This window comes from Triticum urartu, chromosome 2A (assembly GCF_056163025.1).
Source record: "Triticum urartu cultivar PI428250 chromosome 2A, HENAU_Tu73, whole genome shotgun sequence".
NCBI classification, from domain to species: Eukaryota; Viridiplantae; Streptophyta; class Magnoliopsida; order Poales; family Poaceae; genus Triticum; species Triticum urartu.
The window spans coordinates 585,890,899-585,918,895 of NC_141874.1; the positions used below are offsets into that span (position 1 = coordinate 585,890,899).

Consider the following 27,997-nt stretch of genomic DNA (forward strand, 5'->3'; position numbering starts at 1 on the left):
ACAAGTAAAACTTTGGCGAGAGGATAAGAGGAGCCTGTGCCGGGCGTGGCTTATCACCTGATGTCATCCCAGCGACTAAAAGGATCCGGGGATTAATTAGGCCTGATCAGATCCGGCTAAACTCCAGCCACAGGCAGGGAGATCCCGAACCCAAAGTGCTGCCCAACCGCGATCTGGTGTGTTGCCATGCATGCCAGGAATAACAAGCTAGCCAGGCTAGTGGTAGTGGAGGGCTCGGTGCGCGACGGCCGGCGTCGGTTTCCCGGCACAGTGCCTGCCGCCTCTCCCTTTCGCGAGATCGCCGTCCATCTCTCGCCCGCCCGCCCGCCCGATCAGTACAGTGCAGGCAGCATCTATCCACATCCTCCCGGCGGAGCAGATCCGGCGACCGATTGGCCATATCCGCACGGCATCCGCTCCATCTTTTCTGGAGCATTGGTTCATTTTTCTCTGTCTCTCTCTAAGCGTGGCCGGGCGAGGTGTGTGGCTAAGCTCCTCCTGCACTGCTCTGGGTCATCAGTCAATGCTGACAGTCACTTATACTGCTGGAACCCGAGGGCTTTCGTGAGGCGAATCATGGTGGCTTTTGACAGGGAGGCGCGCGTACTGGTACTAGGCTACTGTGATAGGGATCGCTTTCGTTGTATGGGAGGTGAGATCTCACCGGGACGTAGGATCGCCGGAGAAAAGGACGGAGCTAGCTGAGGCTACTGGTCGTGGCTCTGCGCTGGGCCATTCTAACGCTATGGGAGCGTGGTAGGAGTACTACGTAGGACCGGTGCGTGCATAGGACGGTGCGTGCGCTTTCTTTCTTTCTTGATCGTTCGTCTGCTTGACCGGACCCAACCATGGTGCGCTCCGATCCGGTCTTCCTCCTGGTGGTGGGTAGGCACGCAGCGCGCGTATGGTGCGTCGGTCGCTGAAAATCCAGATCCTTCTTCTAGAAAGAAGCAGTTAGTTAGACGCGTGACTTTGTTGACGAGAAACACTTCAGTAGTTGGACATGACTTGTACCGAAGAAACCAGGACTGACGCCGCATTTCTCCTTGGGCCCCTATAAAGTAACCTGAAAGAGCACTCACAACGGTGCGGCGCCCTCCCAAAGGGCGTTCAACGCGAGCTCAGCCTTCACCTGTCAAGAAACATATACTATAGGTACTCCCTCCGGTTTTTTTTACTTTACATATTAGAATTCTCTGAAGTCAAACTTCACAAAGTTTGACCGTATTTATATAAAAAAAATATCAACGTCTGCCATGTTAAAGTTATACAATATGAAATTTTAAGTCATGACACATCTATTGATATTGATTTCAGATTGTGAATGTTGGTATTTTTTTCTATAAAATTGATCAAATTTTATGAGGCTTGACTTCAGTCAAATCTTATATGCGAACTAAAAAGGACCGGAGAGAGTATCTGGGAGCGTGACCTAAACGAAAGAAGGAAAAACGAGTATTTCAGTAAGCAGCGGCGTTATCGTCAGGCCTCCGCTCCATTTGGCGGCTGGAGATGGAGAGCGGGAGGCCGTGCGGACGTGTCGACGGAAGGCGTTTTGCCTGCCTGCCTTGCCGAGTCTCCCTCCCTCCCTCCCTCCCTCCCATGCGCCGTGACGCAGACACGGAGGGCGGAGTACATGCACCGGTCCGGTGGTGTCACGGTCTGGAAGAGATGGACACGAGGTCGGTCTCAACTGACGACCAGCGACGGCGACGGAGCAGCCAGCCGTCAGTGCGCTCGGATATGTCTGCGGATTGCAACTTTGGCATCCGAGCACTCGCGCAACCTCCTCCGCAATCTCTCTCACTCACACTTGAGTTCTTTTTCTGGTTTGTATACTCACACCGTCACACTCACCTTCTAGCTAGCTAGTATACTTAAGTGGCTCTCCTTATCGCAAGCCCATTTGTTAGAATTGTAGCGCCTTCTCTACATGACATCATCTGAATCTGTGTACATTTACGGTGGAGGCTGTGGAATCAATCCACACTGATCAGAGCCGTATGCATTTTAAAGAGAGATGTGTGTGGTGGAACCAAGCAACGTGTGCACACACAAGACAAGACAGTTGTGCATGCGCGACAGATCTATTCCTGAGACGTTTTCTGACACTACATTAGTGTCAAAAAAATATTTTACATTATAGGATGAAGTGTAGCACCCGTACATACATGGAAAAACAACGTCGGGACAGCTAGCTGCACGAGTGTACGTAGTGTAATCCGATCCTGTGATCTTGTGCTGTCCGTCTCTCTTTTGCTCTGCGAATCGGAGATCTCTCTCTTGGTATTTTGCTTTTTTTTTCGCTTTTAGCGATATTAACCCTTCCTTTCTAACGAAGTAAGCGCATGGTTCGTTCGTTTTGGCCCTCCCTCTGAATTATCAGTGCCGATTTTACCACTGTTTTGACGATCAATATAAAAAGCAAACACGTCCCCATCATTGAGTTCCAAGTGGAATTAATTTTATTTCTCCCATAAATCGTTTGAATAATGCTATTTAGGCCAACTCCAGCGCGCGGCTCTATCCTATCCAGGTGCGTCCGTTTGGGTAGAACGGACGAATAGCACGGCCCAACACGCGACTTTAAACGGACAAATGTCCGGATTTCGACCCATCCCCGGCCCAAACTTGCGTCGAGTTTGTGTTGAAACGGACATCGCGCGAACGGGCTCGACGCACACCCTTGTCCCTCCGTGGCCCGCCTGTCAGGGATACTCGCAGTCCCTTCGCTTTCAACGCCTTCACCCCCTGTCCCCGCCCCACCCCGCCGCCGGCGTCGCCACTATTCTCCGGCCACCTCCTTACTGCGCACCCCTCAACCGTCCATACCAAACCACGTCTCAACATGGCCGCCACCACGCCCGCGTTTTCGCCGTAGTTTTGGCCGTCGATTGGAGAAGACAATCTCGAACCCCCAAGATGAGAAGAGAAAGAGATTTGCCCAAATGCAAGAGAGTGCTAGAAAGGATGTGGAACGTGTTTTTGGTGTGCTTCAATCCTGATAGGGTATCGTTCGAAACCCTGCACTAACATGGGATGAAGGGAAGCTTTGGGAGGTGATGACTACTTGTGTGATCATGCACAACATGATCGTCGAGGACGAGCGTGATAACAGGATCTTCGACCAAGGATTTGATTATCAAGGTGAAAATGTTGAGCCCCTGCACCAAGAACCGGTCACGTTTGAACAGTTTGTCCAATTTTATCGTGAACTGCGTGATTAGCACACAGGATCTTTAAAATGACTTGGTCGAGCACGTGTAGAGTCACATTAGCAACCAATAGATGTATTGGTTCATCATGTTCATTCAAGACAATTTTGATTTGGTTGTAAAACTATTTTATTAGAGACAATTTCGATTGGGTTGTAAAATTATTTTTATTTTCAGACAATTAATATTTGAACGTGCAAACTTGTTTTGATATGCATATATGAGCATTTTTTGCCGTGACGGACAGGATGGGTCCAAAAAATGCGGCCGCATGCTGGACGCATGGCCACCGGACATCCGTTTGGAGTCGTGCGATGGAGTTGGTCTTAGCAAACATTCGTCATGGCAAAACAAACGTGTTCCACGGCAATTTATGTGTTGGGAGCATGGCAATTTTGTCAAGCGAACATGGTAATTCTTTTTTTTGTGAGGAAAGGAAACATGGTAATTAATGCAACAAAATTATTTGTTTGCAGACCTGCCATTTGTTTTTTTAAAAACTGTCACGTGCTCTCGAAGAATGTCCAATAAAAAACATTCGTAATTGCCATGCCACACAGCGAATGTTGCTGGCTATTGGGGTCCAATTCGTTTGCCCCGGGCCGATTAGTAGTAGCAGTACCGGATTCTTGGCATTTTGGTTCCCATCACTTTCGACCCGAGAATGGAAGTGATCGCCGGAAAACGAAGAGGAGGGCAGAGCGGTGAAATCTGTGCGCTGCGCTCCAAGTCCAAGGACGCGGCGGGGAGCGCCAACGGTGGGCCCGCCGCGATACCCGGGATCTCACTCATAGCCGTCTGCCGCCGATGGATACGCTCTGCCTGCCTCGCTGACACCAAAATCCCCTCTAGACGGTGCACCATCAGCCTGCCTCGCCGGTGTTAGACTTTGTAACTCTAACTGTGTAATATGTATCATGTATCATTATAAATATATGTAATAGACCACCCTTAGAGGGTTGAGACAGTTCTCATAAATCCTACGTTTAATATGGTATCAGCCTAAACCTAGGACCTACTCCACCTCCGTCTCAGCCGCCGCCGCCGCCGCGCCCCAAACCCTAGGGCTGCTGCCGTCGCCGCTGCAATGACTGCTTCCGCCTCCAACTCTGCCAGCTCCGGGACCATACCCGCCTCGCTGGCCGCCCTGCTGAATCTTCTTGCCCGCACTGGTGCCTCACCGACGCCGCACTTCTTCGGCACCGCGGCGGTGGGTTCGTTGTTTTCCGCCCCGATCCCGCCGTCTCCTGCACCGTCGACCGTGGCGGCCTCCCCCGCCGCGATGTTCGCGCCACCGGCGGCTACCGCTGGCTCGTCCCCGACACTCGCCATCATGCCGGCGGCCTCGGGGGGCTCTGACGATCAGCGTGCGGGTGTGACACCCCCAGCCCCAGCGGTCTCCGCGGTAGCTGCCACCGACGCTGCCCTGAACTCCGGGCCGTTCCACTTCGACAACCTCATCACGACTCGTCTCACGCCGGACAACTACATGTTTTGGCGCGCCAAGGTTCTACCGCCGCTCCGCAGCCGCTCCCTCCTTGGCTATGTCGACGGCTCTCTGCCGTGTCCGCCGCAGGTCCTTCACACCGTCCACGGCCCGGCCATCAACCCGGCGCACCGTCTGTGGGTGCAACAGGACCAAGCGATCCTCTCCGCCATCCAGGGTTCCCTTGGAGACGGGGTCGCTGGCCTTTGTCTCTTTGCTGCCTCCTCCTTGGATGCGTGGACGACTCTGGAACATGCGTTTGCCCAGACCTCCGCTGCTCACGTGATGGCTCTTCGCAGCAAGCTTGATGATGTCAAAAAACTGGACTCCTCGGCCACAACATACTTCAACAAACTCAAGGTCCTGGCGGATACATTGACCTCGATCGGTCGACCATTGAGTGATGAGGAGTTCGCCAGCTATGTGATTAAGGGCCTTGATGCTGACTACGACAACCTTGCCGAAGCCGTCCACAACGCCAAGCCGCCACTTTCGCCGCACGAGCTCTTCTCCCGGCTGCTCTTCACCGAGCAATGCATCGAAGCTCGCCGCTCCACCAACTCCATCGCCGACCAGCCCGCGGCCTTCTGGGCCTCGCGTGGCTAGCGCTCCACTGCGTCTTCGTCGCCTGCCCGCGTCACCAACCTGCCAGCGCCATCCTCGGGCGGAGGCCCTGTACGCTGTCAGCTTTGCGGGCGTGAGAGGCATGTCGCCTCCAGGTGCCACAAGAGGTTTCAGAGGAGCTTCCTGGGTATTGGCAACGATGGAAAAGGTAATGAGCGACAGTTTGCCATGGCGGACTCTGGCCCTCCTGCTGCTCATGTTGCTGCCAAGAGCAAGGATACACGCGTCGACCCCGGCTATACATCGTCATATCCAATTGATCCTGCATGGTATATGGACACTGGCGCCACGGATCATATGACGAACGAGCTCACCAAGCTGTCCACCCATCAGCCATATTACGGTCCCGACAAGGTTCACACCGCCAACGGTGTAGGTATGCCCATCTCTCACGTTGGTCAAGCATCTCTCTTAACTAGTCATCCATCTAGGCAGCTTCATCTTCGTAATATTTTACGGGTCCCCTCGGTGACTCTTAATTTGTTATCTGTTCCCAAACTCACTCGTGATAACAATGTCCTATGTGAATTTCACCCGTTTGATCTTTTTGTTAAGGATCGAGCCACCCGGAAAATTCTGCTTAGTGGTCGTCTCAGCCATGGCTTATACCGCTTGGAGGATTCATCCGCCCCGCGCGTCTTCAGTGGTGTTCGTGTGTCGCCGTCCCAGTGGCACTCTCGCCTTGGTCACCCTGCCACTCCCATAGTTCGTCATATACTTCACTGTCATGAGCTGCCTATTGAGTCTAGTAATAAGGAGATGTCCGTGTGTGATGCCTGTCAACAAGGCAAAAGTCATCAGTTACCATTTGTTTCTTCTACTCGTCAAGTAACGAGTCCTCTTGAACTTGTGTTCTCTGATGTGTGGGGTCCCGCTCAAACTTCTGTGAGTGGTCACAACTATTATGTTAGCTTTATTGATGCCTATAGTCGGTTTACCTGGCTTTATCTTCTTAAGCGCAAATCTGATGTGTTTGATATATTCATTCAGTTTCAAGTGCATGTAGAACGTCTTCTCAAGCATAAGATTATTCATGTCCAGTCTGACTGGGGGGGGGGCGAATATCGCAACCTCAATGCTTTCTTTAATAAGCTTGGGATCTCTCATCGTTTATCATGTCCTCATACACATCAGCAAAACGGCGCTGTTGAGCGCAAGCATCGAGATATAGTTGAGACCGGACTCACCCTCCTGTCTCATGCGTCTGTACCTTTTCGTTTTTGGAGTGATGCCTTTGCTACAACATGTTTTCTTATTAACCGTCTACCTACGCGTACCATTAATATGAAAACTCCTATTGAGCTCCTTCTACATGAAATTCCTGATTATACCTTCTTTAAGGTGTTCGGGTGTGCGTGTTGGTCTCATCTTCGTCCCTATAATTCTAGAAAGCTTGAATTTCAATCTAAGAAATGTGTGTTTCTAGGTTATAGCTCTCTTCATAAAGGCTACAAGTGCCTTCATGTGCCAACAAATCGTGTCTATATATCTCGTGATGTTGTCTTTGATGAGAACGTCTTCCCCTTTTCCTCCATGCCGCAGCAACCTTCCACACCACCATCTATGCATTCATCTCCTCTTATGCTTGGCCAATTTGAAGATGTTGCATATTCGCCTGTGTTGTTACCTAACCATGGTGCAGGTGTTGGACGTGGTGCTCGCCTGGAACTTCTTCCGGATACAACTCCCGTCGCGCATGTTGACCGGTCAGTGCACGTGCATGCACCCGTCGTCGACCCCGCCTCTGGCGCCGTGCCCGTCCATGCAACTGGACCGGCGCTGGTCTCCGACACTGGGCCGGTGTCATCCGAGGCACGGTCCACGACAGTTGAGGCGCGGCCCATGACCCCGCTGCTCTCCCCTGGGCGGCTCGAGCGGCCTCCGTCCCCGCCTCCACGCCTGGACTCGCCTCCGTCGTCGCCTTCTCCGACCGCTCGTATGTCCCTGCCGCCCCTTTCGCCTGGGTCAGCTGGGCCTACCGAGGACTTGCCTGAGCCCTCGCCTGGGTGTAACACCCTCGATGCGACTATAGCTCCCACGTGTCGAGGCACGACTTAGAGACATAATCGCATTGAAGGCATATGTCGCAAGTTAGGCAATCTTCACAACATCCCATGTAATATAATAATGAAAGGGGAGATAACATAGTTGGCTTACACTCGCCACGTCAATCAAGTACATTAATAACATTACATCATCCAAACACTCATGGCCCGACAACAGCGCCAAAATAAAAGAGAACCCAGCATGCGACACGGTCTCAATCACCCTCAACTGGGCACCACTACTAATCATCGGGAAAGGAAATATAGTATCGTTGAGAGTCTTCGTCGAACTCCCACTTGAGCTCGTACGCGTCTCCTGGAGCGGAATCATCAGGCCCTGCATCTGGTGTAATAGTAATCTGTGAGCCACAGGGACTCAGCAATCTCGCACCCTCGCGATCAAGACTATTTAAGCTTATAGGAATGGCAAGGTAAAATATGAGTGGAGCTGCAGCAAGCGACTAGCAAATATGGTGGCTTACTTATTCGCAAAGGAGAGCGAGAAGAGGAGGCAAAGCGCGAGCGAGAAACTAGAGAGCAACCTGCGCAAACATTACTCCAACACCGTGTCCACTTCCCGGACTCCGCCGAGAAGAGGCCATCACGGTAACACACTCAGTTGATTCATTTTAATTAAGTTAAGGTTCAAGTTATCTACAACCGGACATTAACAAATTCCCATCTGCCCATAACCGCGGGCACGGCTTTCGAAAGTTCAATCCCTGCAGGGGAGTCCCAACTTAGCCCATGACAAGCTCTCACGGTCAACGAAGGAATAGACCTCCTCCCAAGACGTTCCGATCAGACTCGGTGTCTCGGTAATTCAAGACAACTCCGACAATGGTAAAACAAGTCCAGCAACACCGCCCGCTGTGCCGACAAATCCCGATAGGAGCTGCACATATCTCGTTCTTAGGGCACACCGGATAAGCTAAGTGTACGGGAGCCAACATAACCCAAGTTGCCAAGGGACGGCCCCGCACGGTGCTCTAGGTTGGACCAACAATCAGAGGAGCACTGGCCCGGGGGGGTTAAAATAAGATGACCCTTGAGTCCGCGAAACCCAAGGGAAAAGGCTAGGTGGCAAATGATAAAACCAAGGTTGGGAATTGCTGGAGGAGTTTTATTCAAGGCGGACTGTCAAGGGGTTCCCATTATAACCCAACCGCGTAAAGAACGCAAAATCCGGAAACATAACACCGATATGACGGAAACTAGGGCGGCAAGAGTGGAACAAAACACTAGGCGAGAGGCCGAGCCTTCCACCCTTTACCAAGTATATAGATGCATTAAGATAACTTAGCAATATAATGATATCCCAACAAGTAAATAAATGTCCAACAAGGAACGGCCTCCAATCTTCACCTGCAACTAGCAACGCTATAAGAGGGGCTGAGCAAAGCGGTAACATAGCCAATCAACGGTTTGCAAGAACATGGTGGGTTAGAGGTTTGACATGGCAATTTGGGAGGCTTGCAAGCAAGTGGTAGGCATCGTAGCATTGGCAAAGCAAAAGAGCGAGCAAACTAGCATAGCAAAGATAGTAGTGATTTCGAGGGTATGATCATCTTGCCTGCACAGTTGTCAGAGTTGACTGGATCCTCAAAAGCAAACTCAACGGGCTCCTCGTTAGCGAACTCGTCTCCCGGCTCTACCCAAACAAGACAAACAAGCAAAAAGGATACAATCAACCACGTGCAAACTCAAACAACACGATGCAAAGATGATATGCTATGCGGGATGCGATGCAGGATGCAAAATGCAAGATATGAAAGGAAATGCATGAAACTGGCCTCAACTTGGAATTCCAAGGGTGCCACTGGAAAGATGAGATGAAATCTCTTGAAAACGATATAAAGAACGCCGGAATCGGAGTTACGGTTTGGAAATGGCAAGCGATTCAAAAATGAGACTGGTCTGCGATTTACAGCAAGTAGGCATCTAAATGCAACGAAATGAACATGCTACAGCATCCAAACATGGCAACAAAATACATGGCAGGGAAGCATTCAAGATACTTAACAAAAGTCTAGCACTGAGCTATGGCCAAATCATCCATTAACAAGTTCAAACAAGCATGACAAAAATGCAAATGACAAACAGATCTCAGACTTAGTGAAATTAACACTTGTCTGGAATTTCAGATCATATAGCCCTCTTCGGAGCAATAAAACAACATGCTACAGAACCTGAAAATGATAAAGAAAGACACGGCATGGAGCTACTCAACAAGCTTAACAAAAGTCCCTTAGTGACCTTGAGTCAAAAGGGATCACAAAATATACTAACAAGCACACGAACATAGCAAAAACATAATCAGTTTTCAGACTTTGTGAAAACTGGGACATGTTGAAACATAACTCACGAAGGCATGTTTACGAGCTCGATGCACTCACCATGGTGCAATTCATGGAAAGACAAGCATACATACCTTAAGAAGGAACAAAATGCAAGCTAGACATGGCAAGAACAGTGGCATAGCATGCACGGATCAACTACAATAACATCGGCAAAATTACAAACAAGTTGACGATCTGCCCAGATTCGCAACGAAGCAAAAGTAGAGCTCGATTGACTCAAGCTAGGATGCTCCATAATTGCAAACAAAGACAAGGATGGAAATAGCACTACAATATTAACAAAACTCCCTTACTGATCATCCTCAAAAGAGGTACGGATCACTAGGAAACAACAAGAACATATGGCATCATGAACTAAACAATCCCAGGACTTAGTGAAATCACTGTCCCTGAAAACAGAATTAGCAAGTGCACCACTTTGCAAGCTTGCACAAGTCACCACACACATCCTAAAAATACATGGGTTGCACCTCTGGAGATATGGCAAAACCCTTAACAAAACACATGTAGAACTCACGGGCATAGCATGCACACAATAATCATGGCAAAAATGACAAAAGTCTAAGATGAAGTAGCAGATCTGACAATTAACTCAAGTAGCCCTCTTCTAACAGCATTTCGGGTATCAAGATGAACTCAAATGAAAATGATGCAATGGAATGAAATGATGTACTCTTTAAGGTGAACATTTTGATATGCTATATGCATGAATCGGAGCTACGGATGCAAAGTTACGGGGCCGCAAACATGAGCACTTGAATCTGCGAATTTCAGGACTTAGAAGAAAAACAACCTCCTCAGATCTAGGGTTGGCGCGGAATCCGAGGCGGCGGCGGCACTGTAGCTGTTCGTCGGGGAAGAAGAAAGCAGCGGCCGGCGAGAGGAGGGAGGAGGCGGCGGCCGGCGTCGCCTGGGGCCGGCGATGGCCGGACGAAGGGCGCGGAGAGGCCGGCGCGAAGGCGGCGGCCGTTGGCGGTTGCGGCTGACGGCGGGAGCGGTGCGCGTGGCGGCCCGGGAGACGAGGCGGCAACGGCTGCTATGGCGCCACGGCGGCGCCGGACGGCGAGCGGGCCCGGCCGCGGGGAAGAGGAGGCGGCGGTGGCGGCGCCAGATCTAGGCCGCGGGGGCCCCGGATGGGCCTCGCGGGCCTCGGCGGCGGCGACGGCGCGCCACGTGGCAGCTTGCCACTGGTGCGGGCGGGCCGCGGCGATTTCGTCCGGTTCGGACGGACGTGTCCGGCCGGCGCGGAGGCGAAATTAGGGTTTTCGGGGGAGAGGAAGATCTGGATTTCGGGGGGTGTTTAAATAGGCATAGAGGGAGCTAGGAGGGTCCAAATGAGGTGCGGTTTTCGGCCACGCGATCGTGATCGAACTCTCTAGGACATGGAGCAGAGTTAGGTGGGTTTTGGGCCAAATTGGAAGGGTGTTGGGCTGCAACACACACGAGGCCTTTTCGGTCCCCCTCGATTAACCGTTGGAGTATCAAACGAAGTCCAAATGATACGAAACTTGACAGACGGTCTACTGGTAGTAAACCAAGGCCGCTTGGCAAGTCTCGGTCCAATCCGGAAACGTTTAATCCCCACACACGAAAGAAAGCTAGAAATGACCACCGGAGGAGAACGAAGCGCCGGAACGCAAAACGGACAACGGGAAAAATGCTCGAATGCATGAGACGAACACGTATGCAAATGCAATGCACATGATGACATGATAAGAGATGCATGACAACGATAACAACACACGGAGACAAGACCCGAACTCGAGGAAATAAATTAACTTAACGCCGGAAACGGCAAGAGTTGAAGTACAAATAGGAAAAGTTACATCCAGGGTGTTACAACACTCCACCACTACGAAAGGATCTCGTCCCGAGATCTAGGACTGAAAGAACGCCGGGTACTCAGAACGGAGGTGATCCTCGCGTTCCCAGGTAGCTTCACGGTCGGAATTTTGTGACCACTTGACTTTGAGAAATTTGATTGACTTGTTGCGAGTCTTGCGTTCCGTCTCTTCAAGAATAGCAACTGGGTGCTCACGATAAGAGAGATCTTCTTGGAGCTCAATGTCCTCGAAGTTGACGATGCGGTCAGGAGTCTTGAAGCACTTTCGAAGCTGAGAGACATGGAACACGTTATGAACATTTGCAAAGTTTGGAGGAAGCTCGAGTTGATAGGCGAGGTCGCCTCTCTTGCTGACAATCTTGAAAGGTCCCACGTATCTAGGGGCAAGCTTCCCTTTGATACCGAAGCGATGAGTACCTTTCATAGGAGAGACACGGAGGTAAACATGATCTCCGATCTCGAAAGCCAAATCACGGTGCTTACTATCATAGTAGCTCTTCTGGCGGGATTGGGCCGCTTTGAGGTTATCACGAATGACTTTGCACATTTCTTCTGCTTCTGTGATTAAGTCATTACCCAAAAGCTGACGTTCGCCGGTTTCAGACCAGTTGAGAGGGGTACGACACTTCCTGCCATACAGAATTTCAAAAGGAGCCTTGCCCGAACTTGCTTGAAAACTGTTGTTGTAGGAGAATTCAGCATAAGGAAGACAATCCTCCCACTTCATGCCGAAGGAGATCACACAAGCCCTGAGCCCTCTTCTAACAGCATTTCGGGCATCAAGATGAACTCAAATGAAAATGATGCAATGGAATGAAATGATGTACTCTCTGAGGTGAACATTTTGATATGCTATATGCATGAATCGGAGCTACGGATGCAAAGTTACGAGGCCGCAAACATGAGCACTTGAATCTGCGAATTTCAGGACTTAGAAGAAAAACAACCTCCTCAGATCTAGGGTTGGCACGGAATACGAGGCGGCGGTGGCACTGTAGCTGTTCGTTGGGGAAGAAGAAAGCAGCGGCCGGCGAGAGGAGGGAGGAGGCGGCGGCCGGCGTCGCCTGGGGCCGGCGATGGCCGGACGAAGGGCGCGGCGAGGCCGGCGCGGAGGCGGCGGCTGACAGCAGGAGCGGCGCGCGTGGCGGCCCGGGAGACGAGGCGGCAATGGCGGCTATGGCGCCACGGCGGCGCCGGACGGCGAGCGGGCCCGGCCGCGGGGAGGAGGAGGCGGCGGTGGCGGCGCCAGATCTGGGCCGCGGGGGCCCCGGATGGGCCTCACGGGCCTCGGCGGCGGCGGCGGCGCGCCACGTGGCAGCTTGCCACTGGTGCGGGCGGGCGGCGACGATTTCGTCCGGTCCGGACGGACGTGTCCGGCCGGCGCGGAGGCGAAATTAGGGTTCTCGGGGGAGAGGAAGATCCTGATTTCGGGGGGTGTTTAAATAGGCATAGATGGAGCTAGGAGAGTCCAAATGAGGTGCGGTTTTCGGCCACGCGATCGTGATCGAACGCTCTAGGACATGGAGCAGAGTTAGGTGGGTTTTGGGCCAAATTGGAGGGGTGTTGGGCTGCAACACACACGATGCCTTTTCGGTCCCTCGGTTAACCGTTGGAGTATCAAACGAAGTCCAAATGATACGAAACTTGACAGACGGTCTACCGGTAGTAAACCAAGGACGCTTGGCAAGTCTTGGTCCAATCCGGAAACGTTTAATCCCCACACACGAAAGAAAGCTAGAAATGACCACTGGAGGAGAACGAAGCGCCGGAACGCAAAACGGACAACGGGGAAAATGCTCGAATGCATGAGACGAATACGTATGCAAATGCAATGCACATGATGACATGATAAGAGATGCATGACAACGATAACAACACACGGAGACAAGACCCGAACCCGAGGAAATAAATTAACTTAACGCCGGAAACGGCAAGAGTTGGAGTACAAATAGAGAAAGTTACATCCAGGGTGTTACACTGGGCTCCCGTCTCCCGCTCTGCCGTCATCCTCTCCCATGTTGGCGCCGCCAGATCCCGTTCCCGTTGCACTGCAACGCCCGCATACTCGAAGCCGCAACGGTATTGTCAAGCCCAAGCAGCGTCATGATGGTACTGTCACATATTTGGCTGCCTGTCTTGCTCATACTATTGCAGATCCCACTGATGAACCACGCCACTATGAGGTTGCTATGAGTATTCCTCACTGGCGGGCAGCTATGGAGCAAGAGTAAAACGCTCTTCTTCATAATAAGACATGGACATTGGTTCCTCCTCTGCCTCGTGTCAATGTTATTGATTCGAAGTGGGTTTTCAAAGTCAAGAGACATGCGGACGGGTCTATTGAGCGCTACAAGGCGCGTCTCGTGGCTAGAGGGTTTAAGCAGCGACAGGGTCTGGACTACGAGGACACATTCAACCCGGTTGTTAAACCTACTACCATTCGGCTTCTTTTGTCTCTTGCAGTCTCTCATGGTTGGTCTCTTCGACAGCTTGATGTGCAGAATGATTTTCTCCATGGGTTGCTTGAAGAGGAGGTTTACATGTGGCAGCCACCAGGGTTTGTTGATCCAGATCAGCCTCATCATCTCTGTCATCTGACGAAGGCGCTCTACGGACTGAAACAGGCACCTCGTGCCTGGCATGCTCGTCTTGCTTCGGCTCTTCGTACTCATGGATTCGTTCCGTCGACAGCTGACAGTTTGCTGTTCTTATTTCAGCGTCCCAGTCTGACTGTGTATTTGCTTGTGTACGTGGATGATATTATTCTGGTCAGTTCTTCTGTCACGGTTGCTGATGCTCTTGTGACTGCTCTTGGCAGAGATTTTGCGGTTAAAGACTTGGGACAGCTACACTTCTTTCTAGGCATTGAGGTTGCACATCCGTCTCGTGGTAGCTTGGCTCTCACCCAGAAGAAGTACTCCCTTGATCTCTTGCGCCGTGCTGGTATGCTCAAGTGTAAGCCGTCACCCACGCCCATGTCCTCTACGGATAAGCTCTCGGCCACTGCTGGTTCTCCTCTTTCTTCTACGGATACTACGGAGTATCGGAGTATTGTTGGTGGCTTGCAGTATCTGACTATCACCCGTCCTGATCTTTCATTTGCGGTTAACAGGGTATGTCAGTATCTTCATACTCCTACAGATGTGCACTGGTCTGCTGTGAAGCGCATTCTTTGTTATGTGCGTCTCACTGTTTCCTATGGTCTTCATCTGCGACCTAGTTCCTGTACTGTTCTCTCTGCATTCTCAGATGCTGATTGGGCTAGGTGTCCAGATGACAGGCGATCCACGGGAGGACATGCTGTATTTCTGGGTCCTAATTTGATCGCCTGGAGTGCGCGCAAGCAAGCCACTGTTTCTCGCAGCAGCACAGAGCCTGAGTACAAAGCAGTTGCCAATGCGACTGCTGAGCTTATCTGGATTGAGTCTTTGCTTCGAGAGCTGGGAATCTCCCAGTCACATCCTTCAGTTCTTTGGTGTGACAACATCGGTGCTACGTTTCTTTCGACAAACCCGGTGTTCCATGCACGAACCAAGCACATTGAGATTGACTATCATTTTGTGAGGGAACGTGTTGCACAGAAGCTACTACAGATCAAGTTTATCTCCTCAAAGGATCAACTTGCCGACATCTTCACCAAGCCTTTACCTTCTCCCATATTTGAGGTCTGTAAGCGCAATCTCAACCTCCTAGATGCATCAGGAGTGAGTTGAGATTGGGGGAGGGTGTTAGACTTTGTAACGTAGCCCAACTGTGTAATATGTATCATGTATCATTATAAATATATGTGATAGGCCACTCCTAAAGGGTTGAGCCAGGTCCCACAAATCCTACGTCTAGTAGCCGGCCGGCCGGCCAACAGCGTGCCTACGGCCGCGCGCGCGCGTAGCCATGGGCGCATGCGCATGCATGCAGTGGCAGCCGCTGTGCGAGCTGAGCGAGGGCACAGTGACGTTCGGCGCGGGCAGGCAGGAGGCAGCCAGCCGGTTCGCGGCGTCGTCGAGCGAGCGTACTGGACGGGACAGACTAGTGCTTGTAGGTAAGGTACAGGCAGGTCGCAGGGTGGGGCGGGGAGATCACATGATAATTCAATGCGAAAAGACGTGATGCTGGCGCTGCGGAATCCGCCGTGATGCGTGCCGCTGGTGGACGTGCGCGTGCCACTGTTCGCGCGTACCCGGACGGATCTCCTCCCTGTGCCCGCGCATCCCCGTCGATCTCCCCGACCGTGATGCTGCGTGTGACGACATTTCTTCTTCCCAGCCAGTACGTGTCGGTACGTACCTCTCGGCGGGTGAAAACCACCGCGCTGTTTCTTTTTTTATTACATTTTCTGAAGAAAAAAAAGAGCTCAACTTGTAGTATATTAATTGTCAATGTCCTTGGAAATTATGTTAAAATTCTTAGGCGTGTCGGAATCTTCTTCCTCCCGCATCCATAAATGGCGTGCCTCGAGCAAAGCTCAATACCGCCTCTAAGTCTCCGCCTGGGTGTTTATACAAGCAGTGTCCGGAAAGTCATCGATGTGTATCGAAAGACATCGACAACCGCAATTAATGTAACAAATCACCATCCCACGGAAGAACACTGGGCATGCAAATTTAGAACCTCTAGGGTATCCTTCGACCCTGCTTTGGTTCAATCAAATGGACTGAAATTTCAAAGGTAATGTGAATTCTAAAATTTTAGTTCATTTGGTTGAGCTAAGGAGACGTCTCGCCGCCCCGGTCAAGACATAAAGACTCCCTAAAAACAGCCTACACTAAAATGCACACACCGCTGTACACCAAATCCGGGCTAGACACAATGGCGGAGTCAGGAATTTGCTGCTGGGTATTTTTTTAATTTTTTTTATGCCAAAGCAACACAATAGAACAATAAATGTACAACAAGATGATAATATTAATGACTCAATGACCATACATCGATAATAGTAGCAAAATATCATTGTGGCAATATCTCTAACAATTAAGAAAAATTACAAATAGCAAAGGAAATTACAATATAACTTTACGATCCCCTTTCTGGAAGAGATTGATGACATCCTCATCTTTCACTTGCCCGAAGAATTCTCTCTCAACGAATGTAACCAAGCAATTGTTCAAATATTCATCATCCATTTTGTTTCTTAGTGAATTCTTCACGTATTTCATCGAGGAAAATACCCTCTCAACGCTAGCAGTGGCTACCGGAAGAATGAGAACCAACTTAAGAAGCTTGTAAACAATATAATATTGTTCATTCTTTCTTGTCTCAACCATCAAAACTGAAAGCTCACATAGACTCTTCAACTTGCTAAACCTTTATCCTTACGCACATGAGAAATGAACATGCTTAATTGCCACGGAAGTCTTGACAATTCATCATTTGTGAAATCCTTAGCATAAAACTTTCTAGCAAGCCTAACCAACTTCTCTTTATCATAAGCAGCAAATGAATCACGTGGACTGAATGCTGCCATGCAAGTAAGTAGTTCAGTGTTTACCTCATCAAATCTTGCATTCAGCTCTTGAAGTTGCCTATCAATGACACCCACAAACATTTCAACCTTGAAACGTTGGTAATTCTTTGCGCCATTGAAGAACCCTCTTCTTGGTCTCCCAGCAGGATAGTAAGGAGCCTCCATGTCAACAACTTTGATCTTGTGCTTTACACAAAAAGAAGTGACATTCTCAAGAAAATCATTCCACCCTTCATCTTCTCGCAAGCATTGCAAGTGCAGCTTTGTGAGATCAACAATCTCCATAGCATTAACAATATCTTGATCTTTTTTTTGCAAAGCTCTACTCAAGTCATCGGTATATTCAAATATTTCTTGCATCAAGTGTGCCATGAAAACAAATTCAAATGTTCGAAATGATGTCAACATAGTCATTGCTGCTACTGCCTCTGTGCCATTATACTCTTTTGCAATCCTTATGAGAACACGCCTTATTGCCGGATACATAGAGATAACATGGTTGACAGTCTTGTAGTGAGAGCCCCAACGAGTATCACATGGCCTTCCAATACCCATTTCTTGATTCAAACCCGTCCCGGTTTCTACTTCTTCCAACTCTAATGCAGCAATAAGTTCCTCAGCTTGAGCTATTCGAAGCATTCTCATCTTTTTACAAGAATAGCCTAGAACATTTAGCAAACATGCCAGCTGTTGAAAGAACCAATTGCAATCACCACTCTCCTTTGCAACAGCAACAAGAGTTAATTGTAGTTGATGGGCAAAGCAATGGACATAATAGGCATAAGGAGACTCATCCATAATTAGTTTCTTCATGCCATTAGCATTACCTTTCATATTACTAGCCCCATCATATCCTTGCCCACGGACCATTGCAAAGCTCAAATTGTATGCCATAAGCATGTCCTCAATTGCAGCTTCAAGTGTTAAAGAGGAAGTGTCTTCAACATGGGCAAGACCAAGAAATCTCACAACTGTCCACATAACGCAAGCAAACAGCTAGTTGTTCATTCTGGTACATATCACTAGACTCATCTGCAAGTACTGCAAAATGTCCACCATCAAGATCTTCAATGACTAGTTTAGTAGTCAGCTGGGCACAACATTTGATCAACTCTTGTTGTATATTATGGCAAGTCATCTTACAATTTTGTGGAGCATTCTTTAGAACCACCCTATCAACCTCTTCAAAGTTTCCTGCTAGCCAATTTAAAAGCTCAAGGAAATTTCCTTTATTTATTGAGTCATCACTTTCATCATGTCCTCTAAATGCCAAACCTTAGTGCAATAGGAATCTTAAACACTTGAGTGTCCATGTCACACGGAGGTTATATAGAACCTTGTACTGTGTGGTGTTTGAAGCAATGGACTCCCTAATTGATGTTGTAGGTGTAGTGAACATATCATACTTTTCTTGAGCTTCAGCGTGAGCACTACTAACAGCACCAATATGCCTCTTCAATCTAGCTTTCAAGTTCCAATTATTAAACCCACCGTTCACGAATGCATCTCCTCCGGGACTTTTTGTTTTATCCTTGAACAAGTAGCAAACAAAGCAGAAAGCAGCCTCTTCTTGGACACTATACTCAAGCCACTTATAATCCTTAAACCAAGTAGGGCAAAAGCGACGGGGATGTCCACTAAAATCTCTGATCTCAAACTTATGATCCTTTGGTTGACAAGCACCCAAGTCAATGTATCTCCTTCTAACTCTATCTTGGTCATTGGCATGGTATGAAGATATGGGAAGTCGCTTGCCGGGATCACGTTCCAGAGCTGCCAAATCTGCTTCAAATTGGGGCATTGATTCATCATCTTCATCGACCGCTTCATCATCTTCTACAATTGGAGTTGTCTCCCTCTCCGGTTGTGGAGCTTCGTCATGTCTTTGCACTAGTGCTAGCTGCAGATTGCTCTCGACCTCAACGGAAAGAGAAGTTGGTGTGGATGTAGGAGTTATTTTCCTTGTCTTTGAAGATTTGTCCCACATTTCAAATATGGTAACACCCTTCTTCTTCATCTGCATGACAATCACATAAACAAAATAGAAATCAGTGACAGGGACAATGTGGCATGGCCTAATGTACATGGGACAAACACTTCAATTTTCATAGTAAACAAGAAACGAATCACATAGTAACGGAAGTTATTGCAATTTCAGTTTACTATATTTAAATTTACAAGCACTCACTGAATAAACTACAGATTTGTTAGAAACAGAGGGAAAGAAACAGAGGAAGTGAGGAACCGAGGCTGGACCTGCTGCCTGCTGCTGCTGGACAACGCTGTTGTTGGAAATATGCCCTAGAGGCAATAATAAATTGGTTATTATTATATTTCCTTGTTCATGATAATCGTTTATTATCTATGCTATAATTGTATTGATAGGAAACTCAGATACATGTGTGGATACATAGACAACACCATGTCCCTAGTAAGCCTCTAGTTGACTAGCTCGTTGATCAATAGATGGTTACGGTTTCCTAACCATGGACATTGGATGTCATTGATAACGGGATCACATCATTAGGAGAATGATGTGATGGACAAGACACAATCCTAAGCATAGCACTAGATCGTGTAGTTCGTATGCTATAGCTTTTCTAATGTCAAGTATCATTTCCTTAGACCATGAGATTGTGCAACTCCCGGATACCGTAGGAATGCTTTGGGTGTATCAAACGTCACAACGTAACTGGGTGACTATAAAGGTGCATTACAGGTATCTCCGAAAGTGTCTGTTGGGTTGGCACGAATCGAGACTGGGATTTGTCACTCCGTGTAAGCGGAGAGGTATCTCTGGGCCCACTCGGTAGGACATCATCATATGCGCAATGTGACCAAAGAGTTGATCACGGGATGATGTGTTACGGAACGAGTAAAGAGACTTGCCGGTAACGAGATTGAACTAGGTATTGGATTCCGACGATCGAATCTCGGGCAAGTAACATACCGATAGACAAAGGGAATTGTATACGGGATTGATTAAGTCCTTGACATCATGGTTCATCCGATGAGATCATCGTGGAACATGTGGGAGCCAACATGGGTATCCAGATCCCGCTGTTGGTTATTGACCGGAGAACGTCTCGGTCATGTCTGCATGTCTCCCGAACCCGTAGGGTCTACACACTTAAGGTTCGATGACGCTAGGGTTATAAAGGAAGCTTGTATGTGGTTACCGAATGTTGTTCGGAGTCCCGGATGAGATCCCGAACGTCACGAGGAGTTCCGGAATGGTCCGGAGGTAAAGAATTATATATAGGAAGTGCTGTTTCGGCCATCGGGACAAGTTTCGGGGTTATCGGTATTGTACCGGGACCACCGGAGGGGTCCCGGGGGGCCCACCGGGTGGGGCCACCTGTCCCGGGGGCCACATGGGCTGTAAGGGGTGCGCCTTGGCCTAAATGGGCCAAGGGCACCAGCCCCAAAAGCTCATGCGCCTAGGGTTCCACATAAGGGAAGAGTCCCAATGGTGAAAGGCACCTCTAGGTGCCTTGGGGGGAAGGGAAACCTCCCCTTGGCTGCCGCACCTAGGAGATTGGATCTCCTAGGCTGGCGCACCACCCCCCTTGGCCCTCCTATATATAGTGGGGGAGAGGAGGGACTTAAAAACACCCCTTATGCCTTTGGTGCAGCCCCTCCCTCTCTCCTAAGTCCTTCTCCTCTCCCGTGGTGCTTGGCGAAGCCCTGCAGGATTGCCATGCTCCTCCACCACCACCACGCCGTTGTGATGCTGCTGGATGGAGTCTTCCTCAACCTCTCCCTCTCTCCTTGCTGGATCAAGGCGTGGGAGACGTCACCGGGCTGTACGTGTGTTGAACGCGGAGGTGCCGTGCGTTCGGCACTTGATCATCGGTGATTTGGATCACGACGAGTACGACTCCATCAACCCCGTTCTCTTGAACGCTTCCGCTTAGCGATCTACAAGGGTATGTAGATGCACTCTCCTTCCCCTCGTTGCTGGTTTCTCCATAGATAGATCTTGGTGATACGTAGGAAAATTTTGAATTTCTGCTACGTTACCCAACAGCCGTCGCCGGACCTGCTGCCTGCTGCTGCTGGACGGAGGGCGATGCTGGCAGCCACCGCGCTGGGGAAGCCGGAGGCGGACTGGCGGCCTGCCGTTCTGGCGCTTGGCGGAGCCGCGGAGGAGAGGGCCGGACGGAGGAGAGGGGAGCTGGGGAGGGGAGGGAGATGACCGGAGTGGAGGGGAGGAACTGAGGGAGAGGCGAGAGGAGAAGGCCGGCCGCCGGACCAGAATCGCTCGCTGCCGCGGCCGGAGCCTCAGCTAGCGCTAGGTTAGGGGACGGGGAAAGGGGATTCGATTTCGGTCTGCTACTCACGCGCGAGACCAGACACCCGGTCGCTCATGTCTGGCGCCCCGCGTCATTGCGTTGCTGTGTTTGGGCTGGGCATTGGGCCATTGGCTGGGCCAAGTAAGTCTACATCGTATATTGATATATGTAGTAATTTTTTTTTGCACAAAATTCTTTGGTATTCCAGAGAATACCCAGGAATACCTCCAGCTCCGCCATTGGCTAGACATCCAGCTCATCGCCATCTGGGACAAAGTCTCTAGGGACCCTCGGATGCCATCAACACATGCAACGTCACGGTTGGCACCACAGTCCAGAAGCACCGTCACAGTTGGCCAAAACCCGCCGCATCAAACTCCCATCTGGACATATCCTGTCCATCGCAGTCGGCGATGCCCGGTGGCAAGAAGGTTGGAGAAGCTACGGACAACTAGGTCTTCTAGCGGCGGCAGGCAGGTCTTACCCTCCGACGTCTAATGAAATTGTTGCAACCAAGTTGAGCCCCACGTCGTTTGTTTATTTTTACGGATCTCTCACTCTTCCTTCTTCGTGCTTATTACAGAGAAACACACAACACCAACTTCTAACATTTCTTTTCTTTTTTGGAAAGGACTAAGACCATATATTAAGTATAATATGTCTTCAAACACACTCTTACAAAAAGAAAAATATATCCAAATCCTTGAGGGTCCCGAAGTCTTCTTCCTCCTGCATTCGTTGACGGCACGCCATGAGTAAAGCTCATTGTCGCCTTAGGCCACTGTTTCAACCCAGGAGTTTATAGAAACCGCTCAGCCGAAAAGTCATCGATGTAGATCACAAGGAGTCGACGGCCACGGTCTATATATCAAATCCCTGCCTTGGAGGAAAAAACGTCGAAGAGGGCCTTCAAATACTCAAAAGACTACGAGTATTGGTCGAATCCAGACAGATCGACCAGAAGCCAAAACCAATCAAATCCAGGAAGATCCACCCGAGCCACACACCACACGTTGTGAGCCATGCTCGATGCCACGTTTGGGACTCCGCATCACCACCCCGACGCCACGACTAATACACACAAAGTGTTCGCCTAAATCTGAAAGAATCCAAACAATGTAGACACTGCCTCTCAGATCCAATACCAACATCAGAGAGAGAGGGAGAGACATCGCATCAGAGGAAGATCAGGAGGAACCATATTCTCCACCGCCATCGCCGTCGCCGAAGCCAAATCCATGGACAAGCAAATACTGTAATTGAAACAAACTAGACTATTGGATGGACGCGGGACAAGATCTCGGGGTTCCTTTCCGTCCCGCTACGCGGAGCGGTCGGTGGAGGCGAGGGAACTCTGATGATGATGGTGTCCGGGTTTCCCTTGATCGTGGCATCTAGGTGAGGCGAAGCGTGTATAAAGATACCATATTCTACCGCGCAATTGACAAAATTTTCTGACCCGTGGATTTTTTTTTTTGCATGTGTTTGAGTAAAAAAGATTCAACAAAAGTAGGTCTGCTACACCCTAAAAAGCATCGATGAGAAAAAAAAACGTATGGACAATATTGTTATGTGATTCCTTTAGTGTATTTGAAAAAAACATATAGTGCACACACACACACAAACACACACACACACACACACACACACACACACACACACACACACACCTGTATGATCACTTGCATGCCCTATCCATATGAACACCTTTGAGATAATGAATCGACAAATCTTGGGATTGATGTAGTCTCTATAGACGCCTCGTAGTTGAGGGGTACGCCATACCGTTGAAGAAATAGCACCGGAAGCCTAAAATAAATGCAGAAAAATACAACCATCCAGGTCAAGTCTAGGACTTGAACTATATATAATGGACATGTTCCATCAATAGTAATCTAGTGAAACGGAAGAACCTGTGCACCAAGTTTTTGGGACCGTTGGATACAAATCTGAGGGACACAAGATGGATCGTTGGCATGTTTGTGAACATGCTCATACTTTATGATAATCAACCCACATTCCACAGTTTGCCCTATCCCATAATCAAATCCATGTTTTTATTTCCATCTCCAAACACAACAAGATTCTTATATTTTTGAACCACATGCTCGGATTTGAATCTGGTTTGACCAGCATTTTTGTTTTGACGAGACGTTCGAGACAAGCCCAATATGGGATATGTGTTAAAAAACGTAAAAGCATCGACGAAACATTTACAAAAATTGAAATAGTGCTTCATTAAATTTACTAAGAGATGCCCTTCATATTAAGTTTCATTTTAAAAAACAGACAAAGGATTGCGGAAATAGAAGGACTACTTTGCAAACATGCGAGCAACTCATCTTTTGGCTTGATCCTCTCCCTCGGGTTCACAACCAATGGCTCAACTAGAAGGGGTGCAACCGGTGCATAAATTGGACTGGTGCATGGAATATGTTCGCATATGATCCGTTTAGTGTTTACCGAGCTTTTTGTCCGCATTTTTTAGTCAATCACATGTTTAGTATACATCATTGTTTGATAAACACGCGTCTACTACATCCTTAATTGCATCTTTGAAAAAAATCACAAAATTTGGAAATAGTTTAGTTTCTACATATTTTTAACTGTTTTCGGTTTTGCTTTGTCAACCGCAGAAACCGCCACTAGAAATCTTGTCGGTCATCACTCGGCATGAACCGTGGGCTATATCATATCAGAAACAATGGAACAATGAGATCCAGTCAATCGCTGGTTGAGCCAACAATGAAAGAGAAGAAGAAAGGTGGTTTTCTGCAATTTACTCCGATGCGCAAAGACAAAGGAAAGCGCGTGCCGTGTAATAAAAACTACAAAAAGAGAATACGAACCGGACGCAGTAAAGAGGTGAAACACGTCTCGATCAGCAGCCGCTGGCGGTCCTCGAAGCGAAGTGGTAAAACTTGTGCTGGGAGAGTGATCTCCCCTCCCGTGGCTGGAACGGCCAACGCCCCACCGGGTCACCATTCACCTACGCAAACTTGGCCACTGTCCGGTGAGCGAGCGCCGAGCCGAGCCCTCCTTCTCTACGCAAACACGGCACAGGTGGTCCTGCATACCGGCTGGTTTCCAAGGATAATAAAAACTACCCCTCCCTACGCTCTCACACTGCCTCCCTCCCGGCTACGTCCACCCGGCGCCTCCGCCCGTCTCCTCTGCTCGTGTTTATTTATACACACACGCGCACACCTTTCTCCCTAGCCACCACTACTCACTACTCAGAGGAAGGAAGATCAAACGACGAAGCAAAGCAAAGCAAGCATCGAGCGTCGGCGTCACGGGCATGGGGGAGCAGGGCACCAGCGGCAGCGAGGGCGGCGGCAAGGTGGCGGAGGCGCAGGCGCCGGCCAAGAAGGGCGCCGCCGACCCGCGGCTCCAGGGCATTTCCGACGCCATCCGCGTCGTCCCGCACTTCCCCAAGCCAGGTCCGTCCGTCCATCCCCGTGCGAAACCATTACTACTACTAACTAACCATAACCCTCCTGTGTTCCTGTCTGACGTGCTCTCGTCTGGTCGGCCGGTCGTTGGTGCCGCGCGCGCAGGGATCATGTTCAACGACATCACGGCGCTGCTGCTGCGGCCGGGCGTGTTCAAGGACGCCGTGGACTTGTTCGTGGAGCGCTACCGCGGCATGGGCATCGCGGCCGTCGCAGGTAAAGAAATTACTCCACCCTTATCCGCTCTCTAGTCAATCATGCAGTGCAGGCAGGAGCCATGTGCCGTCCACGCACGCGCGTGCGCTCTGGTGCCGGCCCGTGCGTCTTTCTTTAATGCCGCTGAGAGCGCGCCGTTGGCCCGGTGCGCCGGTGCTGTGGAATATACCGCCGCCGGGCGCCGGCCTGCTGCTACTAGCCGTGTCTTTGGGCCAGATAATTCCTGCCCCCTTTGTCTCCCCCGCTCCGCTCTGCCGGCGATCAGGTCATCACCACCGCACCACATTACTGTAGTGTACTCGTAGGAGTAACTCTTATTTTCAGGTAACAGAACAGTAGCTGCAGTACTAGGTAGCAACAGTATTGATACGCACACACACGTACGCGTCTTCCTCATCAGTTCATCGTCCGGTCTGGTCCAGACCCCAGAGAGCAGAGCAATTAAACCAGGGGCCAATGCCGCCACGCTGGGAAGAAGAAGAGGAGGAAGAAGAGTCATCCATGGATGCAAGCCAGCCAATTCAACCGGAATAGTCTCTGCACGCATGTGGGATGCGCCCTCGCGCTGTCGTCGCATGGTGGTACTACGACCACGATGGTCCCGGCAGCCGAACGAACGAACGCCAGCGCGCGCCGGCCGGCCCCGGCGCGCCACTTGTACGGCCCGCGGTGACCGGGCCGGGCCAGCGGCATCGCCTGTACCTGTACGCGTTGAATGCCCGGGTCACAGGGGGCGTGCATGTAGCCGGCGGGCGATTGGGGGGAGATCGCGCGGGGACCGTGGTCACCTCATCGGACGGCCGAGGTCGATCGCGCACATGCGGTGTCGTCCCGCCGGTCCTCGCGTTCGCGCGAACGCTTGCTGGCGTGGCTCGGTACCCCTGCTGGTACAAGAGCACAGCGATCTGGTTAACTCCGCTGTTTGCTGCGCCTGGCTTATGTCAGCACCTAATGCCACCGTGACGTGATTACGTACACGTACCCTAGCCATGCTGTATATACGGCGAAGAATGAATGATGGCCGCCGGCTGCATGTATTTCGTGGTTATCCCTGCAGTATCTGTAATTCTGTATGCTTCCCTGACCTGTACGTCTCACTATATTTCATGTTGCTGCTACTAGGCATTGAAGCAAGAGGATTCATATTTGGCCCCGCGATCGCGTTGGCCATCGGGGCCAAATTCATACCGCTGCGCAAACCCGGCAAACTCCCAGGTAATATAATTCCATAGGTGTTGGTATCAAATGATGTGCTGCGAGGAGTACCAATGCATACTGAATCTCTGAGCACATTAACCATGTCGATTTCTGAAAAGTTTCATTCATTCAGAATAGCTTCATCAAATGTTGTTACCATATTAAGGAAACAAACAAATCGTTACTACTAGTAGTTTCCAAAATGTGCTAATTTTGCTATACAAACAATTAATGAAGGTGCGGTGATTTCCGAGAATTATACGCTCGAGTATGGGACGGATTGCTTGGAGATGCATGTTGGAGCCGTCGAGCCCGGCGACCGTGTGGTGGTCGTGGATGATCTGGTTGCGACGGGCGGGACACTTTCTGCAGCCATAAAACTTCTTGGTGAGCCCCTCCCTCTTGTTCTCACTACATGAAATGTGAATAATCCTTTAATACAAGGCTCAATTTGGAGCTTCTGCTACACTAGGACTCTAGCAGTAGTCCAGTAAATAAATCGAAGAGGGATAAGTAAGTCAAAGGATGTGTGATGCTGATATGGAATAATCTCTCATAGCCTTGCCAAAAAAGACACATTGAGTATCATGCAATGTAGCCACTTAAGCATCTCAACAACTTAGTGATAAGTGACAACATGTAGAGTAGAGGACCATCATGTTTTCTTGACAAGAAGCAAAGTTTTCCCGTGAGCGTGACAAATTCCTGTTTGAAAGATAAGCTCTATATATGGGGGGTAGCTACTAGCTAATTGCATAAAGGTGTGGCTTGATGCGACTGGACACATAATTTCAATCTTTCCATGCTACCAAGAGGAAACTTTGTAGATAAGTATGAAGCGTCCACGCCACAGAGAGACGAGGAGTTCTAATTACATGTCTCGCTCAATCATATGAATATATCATGAGCTAACAACATGACAATGTCTTTTGACTAATATTTCCATGATTGATGCAATTATTTGCATTCCAGAACACGCCGCAGCTGACGTTGTTGAGTGTGCATGCCTCATCGGACTCCCTAAGTTTAAGGTACGCAAGGGCTAAGGTGAAACAACCCTATAGCTAAAAAGTTACTACTACGAGTGTTGCATTATGTGAATAGGACAGATATAAATGAGAAAACAATGAACAAAATAAGCAACGAAGAAAGTTATTACTACAAGTGTTGCATGTTTGGACTACATTCGGATGTATATAGACATACGTTAGAGTGTAGATTCACTCATCTTGCTTGGTATGTAGCCCATATTAGAATCTCTAAAAAGACTTGTATTTAGGAACGGAGGGAGTACATTATCTAGAAGAATCCTAATTTGCACACTGCAGGACATCTCTATTTTACTTACATGGACACATCAACTTAGGCTTATAGGTTCTCCTCTTTGAACATACTTGCTGTAAATTGAACATATCAGGGATTGTGAGCAAAAGTGAAAACTTGTGTTTGTAAAATATTCCACTAGTAGAAACACTACATACCCCCCAACAATGGTAGCTTTTCATATCATCGCATCAAGAATATACACATTATTCAAACTTTTTTAATAAACTGACTACGTAAATATATTGTATAGCTTCGTTTTAAATCTAGCAAATGTATTTAATACATGGAAAGCACATATTTCCAAGAGAGGCGTGACCCAGCTGCCTTTTCAAATTTATTAACTTCATATATTCTGCAGGATTTCTACAAGCTCGATGGAAAGCCAGTTTACATACTGGTGGAGTCCAAAAAGTGAAATGATGATGATTGATCAGGCAAGTGTGAAGTGTTCATAGTTTCATGGTTGAAATATCC

The 27,997-nt window shown here is 49.3% G+C and overlaps 1 protein-coding gene and 1 pseudogene across 1 annotated transcript; one reads left to right on the plus strand and one right to left on the minus strand.

Moving 5' to 3' along the window:
- Positions 1-16,497: 16,497 nt before the first annotated feature.
- Positions 16,498-17,718, minus strand: LOC147986048 (uncharacterized; annotated as a pseudogene).
- Positions 17,719-24,443: 6,725 nt separating this feature from the next.
- On the plus strand, positions 24,444-27,957 carry LOC125538897 (adenine phosphoribosyltransferase 2). The gene is made up of 6 exons (XM_048702220.2): positions 24,444-24,772; positions 24,890-25,000; positions 26,123-26,215; positions 26,435-26,584; positions 27,170-27,228; positions 27,882-27,957. The coding sequence occupies exons 1-6, from the start codon at positions 24,631-24,633 to the stop codon at positions 27,936-27,938; spliced, it is 612 nt and encodes a 203-aa protein (XP_048558177.1). The 5' UTR covers positions 24,444-24,630; the 3' UTR covers positions 27,939-27,957.
- The last annotated feature ends 40 nt before the right edge of the window (positions 27,958-27,997 follow it).